Below are 13,779 nucleotides of genomic sequence, written 5' to 3' on the forward strand. Positions count from 1 at the left end.
TCGCGGGTGGTCCTACTTTATCCGCCCACTGATATTAGACGAGGAACTGCTGGGGAAATGACATCCCCTTAGGAAAGGCTCATATGGCTGCCATAAGGCTCATCAAACACGCCGACACACAAAATGTCCTCCTGAATGAGACACCCGCAACCAGACAAGCCATTACAGGGGAGGAAGAAGCCAACAACAGCGTTAAAAAAAAGCATTGAGAACGGACCCTAACTTTAGCTTTTCAAGACTAGTTACGTGTTCAAATCCAGCGTTGTTGTCGGCTTATTACCCAGAAACAACACACAGAGAAGGACCACAGAGTGCCAGTGTGTGTCCGGCTTAAGACGACCAACTGTTCTTTCTCCGTGTGTCTCCGAGCGGACCCCTCCCTGTGAGGGGCCCGGTGTACCACAGGCCCCCTAATTACCCAATAATTTAACACAAAATAGAGCTGTAATGGCCAACAAAAGCCCCCCCATGTGTCAATGAAGCGTTCACAGATAGAAATCTGCAGTCGTGGAGACAGCCGGCGCTCTCAGCTGCGTAGCCGCTCTCTCCGTGCTGAAAACCCCTGAGGAGGGGCGGTGCGGTTGAGGGGGCACATGTGTGTTTTGCCACCCTCCGACCTCGGCTTAATGACCCCTGAGAGGAAGACGTGTTCTGGCTGTAGTTTCTGGGTAAATTACACCGCCCCTACAATTCTGACCACTTAACAGCAAAGTAAAGAAGTTCAGGGGTTACGTGTGATGACATACTCTTTATTGCTTAAATTACCGTCCTGAGACTGAAAGGTAGAACATGCAGAATGTAATAACCGCAAGTAGAAAGGGAAGAACATTGGCCCAAAAGTGTAACGTCTCTTTAAATTGCAAGACTCCTCTCACCGGATTGTCAGGCAATACCGCCTTCGTCTGGCTTAATGAGCCGGTCTCTCTTCACATATGACCGGCGAGACTTTCTAGACACACGTCTTCAGACCAAACTGAGTTTTTTTCCCCCCCCTTAAACAAACTCTGCTCCGACTCCCATCTGCTCGCCACCGACTACTTGTTTGAAAGTCATCTGACGGGGGACAACAGATGCGCAGGAAATGCTTGTGATCAAACGAGATGGCTCAAAGCGAGGAGGGACGGAGGGGTAGAAAGTGGGCGTGATTGTGTGTGCTCCACGATAAGCATGTGTCTTTGTTTCAGGGGTGCGTGTGTGGCTGAATGTCGGAGCGTTCGAGGCATTTATTTTGGCAGGTTTTCCTTCCAACAGAGACTGATGGTGGCGCTAATCCCACTGTCTGCCGGCTCCTCGGTGTCTCTGGTGCCATGTGTGACGGGGCCAGTCGGGCAGGCGGGTTTGTTTGCGATGTGATATTGTTCATTGAGACGCCATGAGATGAGAATATGTTTTTTTTCTTCTTTTTTATGAATAGGGAGGAGGGTTGGGGAAACAGCTGCATGCCAGACCAGTTGGCACTGACGGCTATAGTAAAGTTTTTTTTCCCCCTCCTCAGTTGTTTTTATATGGCCCATTAAAATGAGCTGATGCTAGCGTTCTGCTACCCAGCGTACCCGCTCAGGGATATTCTGCCTCACTTTTTTAATTTCTTTCTCTCAAACCGTCACATTCGAGGCTGCTTTCTGAGATGTCGCCTTAATTAAACGTCTGTTGATTGCTAATTAAACCCCATCGCAACCTTTTACACTAAAACTTTTTTGTTTGTTTGTTAATTAACTGCTTTTTATACCCTGTCGCCGTTTTTAGCTGGGAATTTTTCTGCCATTGGCTAAGTGCAACCACACCCACAGCTTAGTTAAAGGGGCGGTCCATTGATTTTTGTAGGTTTAGGGTCACTCATCATTTTACCGCTAAGCCTGGGAAAATAGTTCCCAGTCAAATGTCTTCTGTGACTCCGGAGGGACCCGAGTAACGTCGTAGCAGTGTGTGATTGAACTGGAAATGTGGGATTCATTGCTTCTCGTGAAAAGTACAATACTAAATCGCTGGACCAGTTTAAAGGCAAATTAAAGGAAGAAGTATGTTGTTGGCTGTGTGTGTGTGTGAACATATTCCCACACTGTATTGTATGTGCGTGCCTTTGTACTCACTCCTGGGCTCACGTGGTCCATCCACGGTGACCTTTATGGCTCGGTGGTAAGTGGCCACTTGCGGCGGGTTGGTGAATACCGTGATTGTCAGCGTGAAGCTCTTGCCTGTGGTGACATCAAACAACATCAAATGACATGCCATGCGCACACACAAGGACCTGCATTCATCGCTAAGCCATCCCTAAGTCACAAGTGTGGTTGTGATCACGTTACAGCACATGCAAAATCGCCTTTAACAAGCTTTAACGACGGACAACATTGGTTATTCGAGAGGGTCTATTTTTTGGGGTTTATTTTGGAGAAGCCTGACTGGAGGAGCCATGCAGTATCTTGTTATCCCGGCTCTCTCTCCTCGTCTAACGCAGTGTGAGTGGGCGAGAGGCATTTTAATAGTCACTTCCTCTCCCGATAATCCCCAGCAGTTGCTGCCTCGGGGGGTTGAGTGCGTGTGCACTCGCTCCCATGTGCACACTTGAGGAACGGTTATGAATCAGAGGGCAACAGCCAAGTCAGCAGCGCCGCTCACGTCTGAGGTATGCAGACGCATCAGGTAGCCATGACTACAGGAAACAGGAAGTGTGTGTGTGCGTGGGGGGTTGCTGCAGCCACTCATTGGAGCAGCTGTCCGGCCTCCTGCAGCCCCCTAACCTGTGCATGCTGCAGAGTACAGCAGCTCCCTTGTAAACATGCCTTTCTTTCAAACCGGTGATGAGATGTCGCGGGGGAGATAGCAGGGCACAGATGCAACAGGTGTTCCACATACCTTGGCTGACGTGCATGCAGATGAATTATGATAAAAGCGTCGCCGCTCTGCTTTTCCGGCCCACAAACGCTGCTGTCATCTGTTTACCTGGGATCTAATTTGGGCCTAGTGTCAAGGCCCTATACTATTAACTCTAATGATGACATCACGGGGCATCTGATGACTCTCTAAAGTGACCCGCCCCCATCATTCCTCGCCGTCATCGTGCCGTAGCGACGGTCACTCCTTGTCCACCTCCGTTGGCTCTGCCCTCCTCTGTGTGCACGACTTTTAGCTATCTGACATCCTATCAGCTCGCGGGTATTCATTTCAGACACCTTGTAGTCCGATCCCCCCCCCACCGGATCCAATGTCACTTCCTGTGACTAGATTCTGGTGTCACATCTGCGGGACACACACGCAAGGTCCCTCCACCCGGCCTACTCCGCTTTCTGTACTCGGTCACCCCTGACCTCTCCCGACCGGCTCCGCCTCCTCCCCTGATTGATTGACAGCTACTGCGGGGGGAGGAAATGGAGAAGACGAATCGCCGCTGACAGCTTGTGTCACCGACGCAGAAAAAGACAAGTCTCTTAGGGAACGTTTCCAGCGAGGTTTGGAGAGGGCGAGAGAGCACGTCCTCTGCGCCAGATCTCAAAAAGCAGGCAATCAGACGATTTGGCAAGACAGTGAATATTGCTCACAATCACCTTTTGCGATGCCAATTATTCAGAGCATGCGATTGGACACGATTGGAGTGCGCCTCTACCTCTGCCTGAGGGTATGTACAGAGGGATCAGCTGTGCGGCTGCAGCACCACCCAACATGTTTATGAGCCTGAACTGAGCTGGGTCATGTCAGGTGAACAAGGAGAGGAGGATAAATAACACAATAAAGGACATGTTGTTATGGGATCAACGCTGTTTTATGCAGCGGATACTGAACATGCATCATATCTTTGTCCAAAGTTTTGCTTCTTCAACTAAAAAAACAAAGCTCGCAAGCAGGAAACAGAAGATTGTCTGTCTCACCTGTGTTAAAAGATTAAAAAACCTTGTTTTAAAGTTACACGGTTCACCGCTCCCACATTAAGAGATGGGCGGTGGGATTTGAGCCCGGAGTTAGAGATCATCATGTGGTTGACACGGTGGGGGGGGGGATGTGACCACTAATCCACTCCGCTGGAAGTAACGGCCCCCGCTGAGTCGTCATAGTGTTTTCGGGGCTCACCTCTGCCACTGCGGCCCACAAAGCGAAGGTCGTTGAAGCGCGCCACCTGGTTCTTCATCACGCCCGAGGCGTTCCGCAGCTCAGCGGAGTAGTTCTCGTCGTTGCCCGCCATAACGGTGACGACAGTCCCGTCGGTTATGTCTCCCAGGGCCACAACCTGTGGGGGGAGTGGGGCACAAAGGTCAAAGATCAGAAATTCAGCTACTCAGGTCTTATTCTCTTTCTCTGTTGATGGTGAAAGTAAATCAGGAAGCTGATTCCAGAAAAAAACTAAATATATTTGCTTCAGTTTAAAAGCTCAAAATAAGTCAAACAGTTCAAATAATTCACCGAGCTAATGTTTTACACCATACCGTCTCCAGTCGCATCAGGTTGATGAATGGATTTAATTCTGCCTCAATTCATTTCTCAAGTGCAGTCTTTAAAATCAAAAGGCGGCGAGGCCTCGTGTTATCATTTAGATTCCTGGATGCAGATAAAAGAGCGCGAGGAGGCCCACAGAGCAGCAATAATTACAGAGACGCCATAATAAAAGCAGTTAAATATCACATATATTTAAAAATGTGTCACATTTGATTTGGATCCAAGGCAACAGCTACACATTTTCCACTGTGATGTGTCTTTGATCCTGTCCTGTAAATAATATCTGTCAAGTAATTAATTTGGCCTTTTCCTGTAAAATTATCATGGGAGCAAAAAAATTGTCAGAGTTTCAAAAAAAATAAAAAAGACAGAGGAGGAGGCCTGACTCAGTCTCTGCATCAACATCAACGTGTGAAGACCAATGACAGTACTTTAGTATAATTATTAATGAAGGTTATAACAGGCCTTGATGTGGTTATAGCATTATAAGTATAACAAGTATATAAACAAAGTTTTAGTCATTTAAAAAAATAAAATAATAGCCTTATAATGATGTATTAATCACTACGGGAACAAAGCTTTGATTGTGTAATTATTCAATGGGAGGCGGTTTAAGTGAGCCATGATGATTATGGAATACTACATTAACTGATTATTAATACATACAAAAAATATTTTTTGTTTGTTTACAAAATGAAAAGAGAAGCGAAACAATATGAACATGTGATTCCTTTCCTTCTATTTTCCATTTCTGGCCCTTTAAACACCATGTTTCCTTCATGCTTTAGTATTTTGTAATTCTTTTTTTTAAATATATTTTGTTTGAGAAAATATATTTAAAACAATCACATGATTCATGCTTAAACGATGTAAACAGATCATTCCAAAAAAAGTTGAAGGGGGATGAAAACAACAAATGATCGGTAACAGTATTACATTAATTTGTTTCTTTAAATATATATCATGCATTCCCTCCTTTCTAAAATCATTTTCGTGGCATAATGCTAAGCCCATCACTGAGCCGGGACTCACCTTGAAGGCGACCGGGAGCGTCTTGTTGCACCGCCAGTGGGAGGGCAGTACCGAGCAGAGGAAGTTGGGGCTGTCGGTCCGGACCAGCTCGGCCGGGTGGTCGGCGATGATCTCGGCCATGCTGCGGTTCTCGTGGGGCCGCAGCCTCGACACCGCTGCCGCCGCGTCCGGCTGCCCGGCGGGGGAGCTCACGTCGTTCATCTTGCCCGGGACCGGCTGGAGGCTGTTGGACGGCGGACTGAACCTCCGACTGGCGCTGGGATCTACGGGAATGCGCATCACAACAGCGTTGAATATAAAAGGCACCGCAGGCTCTCCAGCTCCTCTCGTTCTTTCTGTCTTTCTTTCTTTCCTCGCTCGGGGAGAACTCGGCAGTGTGCGCCGCTGCTCGCGGAACTTTAGCGCGCGTGCCAACGGAAAATGGGACTTCGTGAGCGTTTCAAAAAGCCTATCCACTACACACTTTTAGTGGGCACCTTCAAAACGACAAAAAAAAAACATACTTTTCCGGGCAAAGAGAAAAACAACCCTTGAAAACGTGATGATGTTAAAAAATGACAAGCCCCCTTCTTTTTTTTCTTCTTTTAAACTTCTCGAGGAAAGCGTCCATGCGCCATAACGCTCGTGTGAGGATATAAATAACATCAAATAAATGTCCGAGTGCGTAATGGGGCTAAACGATTAAAAAAAAAAAATCGGTGGACCCAGATGTTAAAAGAAGTTTTTGTCTGTCTTCCTTTAGTGCAAAGTCAAAGCGCTGGTCCAGGTGCGTCATTGAAGTCTTTGTGCCAAACTGAAAGGATCTCTGAGCGCCCGCAGGCGATGTACACAAACACACGCACACGCGCACACACAAGTTATCAAAGTCAAAGGAATACGCTTTAACAATACTCAACAGCAAAATGTAAAACCCCGCGCCGCCTGCAAATTGTGCACTTTTTCTGTAAAGTCGCTCGACAGGTTTAGTCAATAGGCTTAAAAAAAAAACGGTTGATGAAGTCGAAAAATGAAGGAAAAAAAGAAGAAAATCTTCGCCGGTGAGAGAAGGAGGCGGAAAATAGAATCCCGTTTCTGAAGCCGTGAATGTGGTTAGCGTTTGGAGGCCGGGGTTTCCCGGGCTCAGGCTCTTTGTGGTTTATATAGCTCGCGCGCGCAGCAATTATTGCGCTGATGCGACTCCAACACGTGGTGTCTGGAGTCAGATCCATTCCCTCTGCCGTGATCTATCACATCTATACACCGGCGACCGGACAGGTCTCAGTACAGCCTCTCTCTACCTGATGAAACACCACGCGGGCCTCCGCTTCACGCCTTAATCTTGCTCTGTCGTTACTCTCTGATAAATAGTGCCACACACCGACCGCTGTACATACCCACATGTTACCTCTCCGTCCGCGCGCTTGCAACTCCAGGCACGGTTTTTTTTTTCAGTCGGCAACGCGCCGTCGGTGCAACAAGTTGTCACAGTGTTGCCACTAAAAGTCCCGGCGACATGCGGCACGGGAAAGGTGCGTTTCGGAGAGGCGAGCACCGGGTGAGAGGAGAGTTACACTCCGTAAGGTAGAGAGGAGCGAGTGAGTCACCGGAGAACGGTGAGTCAGGGAGTAGAGTTTCAGTCGGTCGCAGGGGAGAGCTGTTGTGCAGGTGTACAGGTATTCTGCTACACACGCGCGCGCCCCAATGTATATAGTTCATCCAGCCATGTGGCCGTCTCTTCGAAAGCGAAGGCTCTTTGGAGAGAGTCCGCTGTGTAACATTTTAATTTCACAATCTGATATTTACAATGACACGTAAACTACCCAGCGCGTGACCATTCAAAGGCATATTTCAAAATGACAGTGGTGGAAATTACATTTACTCTAGCGCTACTCTTAATTTGAGGCACTTGTACTTTACTCTAGTATTCCGGTGTGCAACGTCCACTACATTTCAGAAAGAAATATGTTTCTTTTTTTTACACCATTTATTTCACAGTTACTTTGCAAATATTTTTTTTTACATATTGATAAAAAAAAGTAATCCATTGCTTTAGATTAAACCACCCAGCAGGTAGTTTTAATGAGCGGTTCCTCAACAGTAAGTATCATTAAGAATACTTCAATAGCAACACATATAATATAACCCTCAAAGAAGCTTCATGAGTACTTAATGAGTGCTTCATGAGTACTTAAGTATTTAAAATATATATATATATATATATTATATTTTCAATGCAAGACTTTCCCAGTGTGTTATTACTGTTTTTAATTCCACCACAGCAAAATTATTAATGCAAAAATATTTCACTTGCAAACTACATATTTTCTAAACCAAGGACCCACAAAAAAAGCCACATATTTTGGATTAAATCTTAATAAAACAAAAACAGGAATGGCACCTTGACAACTTCACATAATTACAACTTCCCATTGTAAGCAAAAATATATATAAATATAAATTACAAATAATGTCCTGCTTTTATTTTATGGTTAAAATGTGTCATATTTGAGTGTGGATTATGCCCTGAAGGACTCAGAAGGCCTGCCCTCCCTGTGTCTACTGTAGAGGGCATCATCCACCCTCTGTGAGGCTTCGTATCTCAGCCGGCTCCCATCAGCCCGCCCCACCCTCGGCCGTGATCACCCATCAGTCTCCCAGCGCACTCTTTTTCTGTGTGCCACATCACACAGCAGCATGTGTATTTGCCACTCCGTGTTCCTTTCTTCCGTCGCTTCCAACACAGGCTTTTTATTGCAGAGAGTCTTTAAGACAAAGGCCTTTGATACTCCGGGCCTGAGTCAAAATAAAAGAGACCAAAGGAGGCACAGCTGTCAGGTTATTTGGGTCCCGTTAGGGCTTTTTGCAGCTTGTTTTTATGCCGTTAAGTTTGGACAAAGTCTTATAAGTCTTTCTGTGTTGAGAGAAAAAAAACAGCCCGAAGCCTGAGGACTGTGAGCAACTTGAAATAACTTGACTTCTTGTGTTTCATAAGAATGTATGTACGTGGTTGTGCACATGCATGTCTGTTAGCAACTGTGTGTGTGTGTGTGTGTGTGTGTGTGTCTGTGTGTGTGTGTGTGTGTGTGTGTGTGTGTGAGAAGATGTGGGAGGGACATATATAAAGTCTGAAAGCATTGACATGCATCTGGCACCTCGTCATGTGGACGGGGAAGGGGAGAGAAAAAGAAGAAGAAAAAAAAAGAGTGATTGAGTTACACTTCCCCTCCGTGTGCCCCAAACACCAGAAATATGGTTCACATTGTCCAACATTCTGAACGATCAACTAACTATTCATGGGTGGATAAATGTGAATAGTGGTAATTAAATCTGTTAGAGTGATAAACATGGCCTTGCAGAAACCGTGGAGCCCGTTTATTCCGACAGAGTTGAGTTTCAGCTCCGATAATATCATTTCTTTTCACCGCTGAATACATTTGGCATAATGTGGAAAACATCCTTAACGTTGTAGTGGAATTGAATTTAGGAAATGTCGGGGGGGAAGAAAGAAAAACAACCCCCCGAGTCAATTTCATGCCATCAATTTAATCAGCCTAATTATAAATAATGCGTATGTGTTTTCACGTTTATTTTGACTGAAATTTGAACTGAAGTTCAATTTTTTTATTTCTTCATAATAGACACTACGAATGTCACATGCCAGTTCCTCACTCGTTTTCCAGGCCAACTGATCAGTCTTAAATTTGGGATTTTCTGCACCCTGTTATTGTCCCATCAGAGACAGCAGCAGGAAGAGCCTTCTTGATTTTCCCAGCCTGAACCCAGGCCCCCAAACGCCCCCTCCACTTCTGCTGCAGTCGTGACTTAAACCCTGACAAGCTCGGCTCATCAAAGAGTGTTTGTCCCATCTGACTCCGCTTTGCCTCTCCGCTGCACGTCCAGCATCTGTCTTCCAGCTCCCGACAGGATACGGCCTTCGCATTCGCGCGGCGAGGCCTGCTGTCTGACGCGATGTCATTCAGAGGCGCGGGGCGACCTCTTTTTGAGTTTTTGGAGATCTGTGTCTGGAAAAAACCAGAGAAGGCGTTAACGTGCCAGAATACCGCCGTTCAAATTAAGGGGGGAAAAAATACTCACTTCCACCGTCTCACCGTCCAGAAGTTAAACTCCTGATTAAAGTATTGCACTTTTAGTGTTAACCAACGTAATATGGTGTAGTAATGAATCAAGCATAAATCCGCTCATTCAACGCGGCTGCTCGCTCGCCTGGTGCACAGCTGGCTCGTCTCTCTCAGCTCTGGTATTATTCATCTACTGTGTTACACTGGCTCGTAGTCGTTGCACAGTAGGAGAAGTCTCTAACAGTGACGAACCACAGTGCAGCGCAGTAAGCAGGATGAGCGTTTTCTTTTCATGATTTATGGTAATATTGTGTTTCTGCCGCTCAGTTTCAATGATTTGTTTCCAATAAAAATCAAACTCGGCTGACACACACTCTCTCTGGCTTGATTTTTCCTGTCGCGATATCAAGCGTGCGGAGGAAAAGTTTCTGTTCTGGAGCCCACTTGGAGTGACGGAGGCTGTGTGAACCGCTAACATGGACGCACACACACACACACACACACATACACACACACACACACACACACACACACACACACACCGCCTTTAGTGGTGTCAGCAAACTAAAGCATCCGTCAACATCTTCACATCTCTCTGGCTGTTTGACACACGCGGACACACAAACAAACACACACTCAAAGAGGTCCATCTGACCTCACTATCGACACCTCATTTGGAAAGGAGGACAAACAAGAGCTTAAAAAGAAGAAAAAAGTGCATAATAGTCTGGCGGAACAGACACGCCCAGCTTGATGGGTTCGTGCGTGCACTTTTTTAATTTGACGACGACCATGTATTTGACTGTGTAATAAAAACACAAGAGAGCGACGCTCTTCCTCCGTCCTTCTCCTCTTCACAAGAGCATAATACTCTCATCGCTCATGAGGAAAAGTACAGCCACTTAAGACTCGGGATAAAGGCTCCATTTCACAGTGGTGCATTTTTCAAGACACTTAATTATAGCGTTCTAGAGGAGGGCAGTGACGAGGCCCAGGCTTTTTCGGCTCTAACGGGATGTTTCCATGTTTGGCGGGGGCCGCCAGAGCAACCGGCCTGCCAGCTAACCAATCAGCGAGCCCACCAGGCTCGTCGGCAGCAGAGCGGCCAACGATCCCGTCTATTAGCCCGTCAACCCAACCGACCGAGAGAGAGAGAGAGAGAGAGAGAGAGAGAGAGAGAGCAGAGAAACGGGGGCCACAAAGCTTAGTCGCCCACTTAGCTGGACTCGGGCTGGTAGGCGGCCAACCAAGCGGTCGATTAGTGAACCGGCGAGCCGTCAGAAGGAGGATGACGATGGGCAGAAACTTTACTCCTCGTGACCTCATCCACCCGACCTCAGCGACTCACATTCACGCACTGATCCCGGATCAGAGCTAAGCCCTTAATGACTGTTTGTCACCGAGCCCGTGACATCACCGTGAACCGTTCGGGCGAGGACGGCACGTTCTGTGGTGCGTGCGTGTGTGTGTGTGTGTGTGTGTGTGTGTGTGTGTGTGTGTGTGTGTGTGTGTGTGTGTGTGTGTGTGTGTGTGTGTGTGTGTGTGTGTGTGTGACCGCTACAACATTTGTGTTGAGAAAAGTGTGATACAGAAAGAGTTCGTCTGATATTTCTCTCCGGTCCTGAACATGGCAGAGAGCAGCCTGGAAAGAGATGGAGACACGGGGGGGGGCGGCTGCTCCCTGCTTGTGGCAGGAGGGTAGAGGAGGAGGGAGAAGGAGGGAGGGAGGGGTATAAAGACAATTTCCTCTCTGCTCTTATTGCACTGGACTGTCTGCCGCCTACTGCCTTCATGGAGGTCCCTAATTGAGATCACTTGTACTTAAAAATAGGAACAAAAAAAGGAACTTCTGTGGGCTGGAAGACGGAGAGGAGAAAATAAAGCAGTAATATGTGACGAAGGCTGCCATTAAAGAGTCCCAATGAGAGATCTGAGCCACTGGGGCACGGAGCGACGGGGAGGACTCTTTCCCCCCCGTCCGCCCGGGGAACCCTCAGATGTTGACGTGTCACACGCCACCTGCTGTCACAGCACTACAAACAGTGCGAGAGCGTGGAGTGGGGTTTGCTGTGTGTGGGTGGATATGTGGCTCTTTGATGGGGCCGGAGTGACAGCGCCCGGGGTTGAGGCCAGACATATGCCACAAAAAAAAAGAATTGGGAGTTCAGTTTTTCCACTTTTGCCTGTGAGTGTGTGTGTGTGTGTGTGTGTGTGTGTGTGTGTGTGTGTGTGTGTGTGTGTGTGTGTGTGTGTGTGTGTGTGTGTGTTACAGTTTGTCTTTACATAGCTGCAACAAAATATCTGTTAAGTGATCAGGCACATTTGGCTCTACATTGCAGCCGTTGTGTCATTCGCGCCGCTATTATTAGCCCTTCGCTTTAATTCAGCAGCTCCACCAATCAAACCCTTTTCCTCCATCTGACCTTTTCCCAGTCTCGGTCCCGGAGTCTCCCAGAGGCGCGCTGGTTTCCCCCCTCACAGCATCTATCACTCCATCAGGTCTGATCGTGCTATTAATCAAACAATGACCCGCCTTCCCTCTTCCTCGGAGACCTGTTTTTGAAGGATTGGCTTGGAGGAAACGCAGCGTATCCATGAGTAGTACCGGACCACGGGCTGGGAACAGGAACCCTGTAAAGAGCGTTTTTCTTGGACCGAGACCCTCTGTAGGTGCTAAAGACAATACAGACACTCGGGCTAGGCCAACATTCCACTTTACACTTTCCCCTTCCTCTGTGTATTTCACTGGTCTACTTCCCCTCTGCAAACTAGCCGGCTAGTATCAAAATATTTATAGTACATCTGCAAGACATGCTGTTCTCATGTATCCAGGACCGTTTAGCCCCCGTGTTCATTATGCGAGGTAAAACTAATACCAGATTTATAAAAGGGGCAGATTTCTCTCTGTTCCCCCCTCCTGTCCGGGTTCGCGCGACTGAGGATGATTTATGTGAGGCAAGGAGGCCCCGGCGAGATAGATAGAGTGACCGGCGCGGCAAGAGGCGAAGTGTGTGGCGGCCCAGACTCGCAGTCGCAGAGGGGCCTATCGGCTATTGCACGCCCGGTTCCCACCGCTCCTGTTTTTCGAGGCCGGTGGGCAGAAAAAGACAGGATGGCAGGGAGGGAGGGGAAGGAGACAGGAGGTAAGGATGTATGCACGTGGACGGAGGCAGGGTGGAGGAATGTCCAGGTGCACTGGGTCCAAATTGATAGAAGGAGCCGTAGAGGAGATGCCAGATGGAAGGGGAGGAGAGAGGGGGGGGGGGGGGGTCTGCCATTAACGCTCAATTGCACACAGACATAAACATAGACGGTGTAAACCCATGCCTTCAAATGTACCATATACATTTCCTTGTCCCGGAGCGTTTAAATGTGTTAAATATACTATCTGTTTTGCTTGGAACGTCCCCACAGACGAGGTATCGGGCACATTACTGACGGTCAGTGAGCCCAAATCGAAAAAGCCAAAGTCCTGGCATTGCTTTGCATCTTTCTGTGGGGTGGGGTAATCAAAGTCAAGACTGTCAGTCAGCATGTCAAGCGCTGACACAACAGCCAATCAGATAAACAGGAAATGAAAGCAGCGCTGGGCACTGGGCTCAACAGGGTTTGGATCTCGCTCTCCACAATTTTTTTCTTTGTGTGCTGATCTCTTCCTGATCATGGTCCAGCTCGGGAGCCGCTCCAAAAAAAACGCTGAGCATGAACTCTGCAACCTGGAGCCGTATACATACATACCGGCTCGGATTCCAAAACCGTTGAGACGTGGAAACGGCCCCGGGGAGAGAAAAAAAGGCCTCGGCCCCCGTGAACATCTCGAGAGGCCTCACGTGTGGCGTCTGATGCTCTGAAGGAGTTAACGGATCAAGTGGAGAGTGTCACCGCTGATGCAGCACACTAAGAGATGCCGAAAAAAACGTAGCCTGTAATTACGCTGAGCCTATTAAGCCACTGGTCAGAAGTGACTCACAACAAGGTGGGGGCGTAGAGGGGGGAGGAAAGGAGGAAAGGAAGGGTGGATGGAGTTCACTTTCATAGCTTCCAGCCCGAGACGTCCTCGGACCAAATCAGTTCCAGTCATCTTTGGAAAAGCGGGTTCAATGAAAGGAAACAAAATGTTGGGGAGAAAACATGATACCACACAAGATAAATGGCTATTGTGTGATTCTGTGACCTCTGACCCTGTGTTGTTACCACACGCCGGTTATTCCAGGACGGCTTTTTTTTCCTTGACGAGGCTCGGGTGACGCCGGCTTCGCGTCCC

The 13,779-nt window shown here is 47.7% G+C and overlaps 1 protein-coding gene across 2 annotated transcripts in view; it reads right to left on the bottom strand.

Moving 5' to 3' along the window:
- runx2b (RUNX family transcription factor 2b) overlaps positions 1-13,779 on the bottom strand; it is a gene marked incomplete at its 5' end in the record, with an annotated part of 36,915 nt that overhangs the window by 13,199 nt on the left and 9,937 nt on the right. For both annotated transcript variants that reach the window (XM_079216375.1, XM_079216374.1), the window contains 3 exons: positions 2,091-2,195; positions 4,063-4,219; positions 5,458-5,720. In XM_079216375.1, coding sequence (XP_079072501.1) covers positions 2,091-2,195; positions 4,063-4,219; positions 5,458-5,720 — 525 coding nt within the window. The remainder of the gene's footprint in view (positions 1-2,090; positions 2,196-4,062; positions 4,220-5,457; positions 5,721-13,779) is intronic.

Source organism: Taurulus bubalis, assembly GCF_910589615.1.
Source record: "Taurulus bubalis genome assembly, chromosome: 3".
Classification (NCBI taxonomy): Eukaryota; Metazoa; Chordata; class Actinopteri; order Perciformes; family Cottidae; genus Taurulus; species Taurulus bubalis.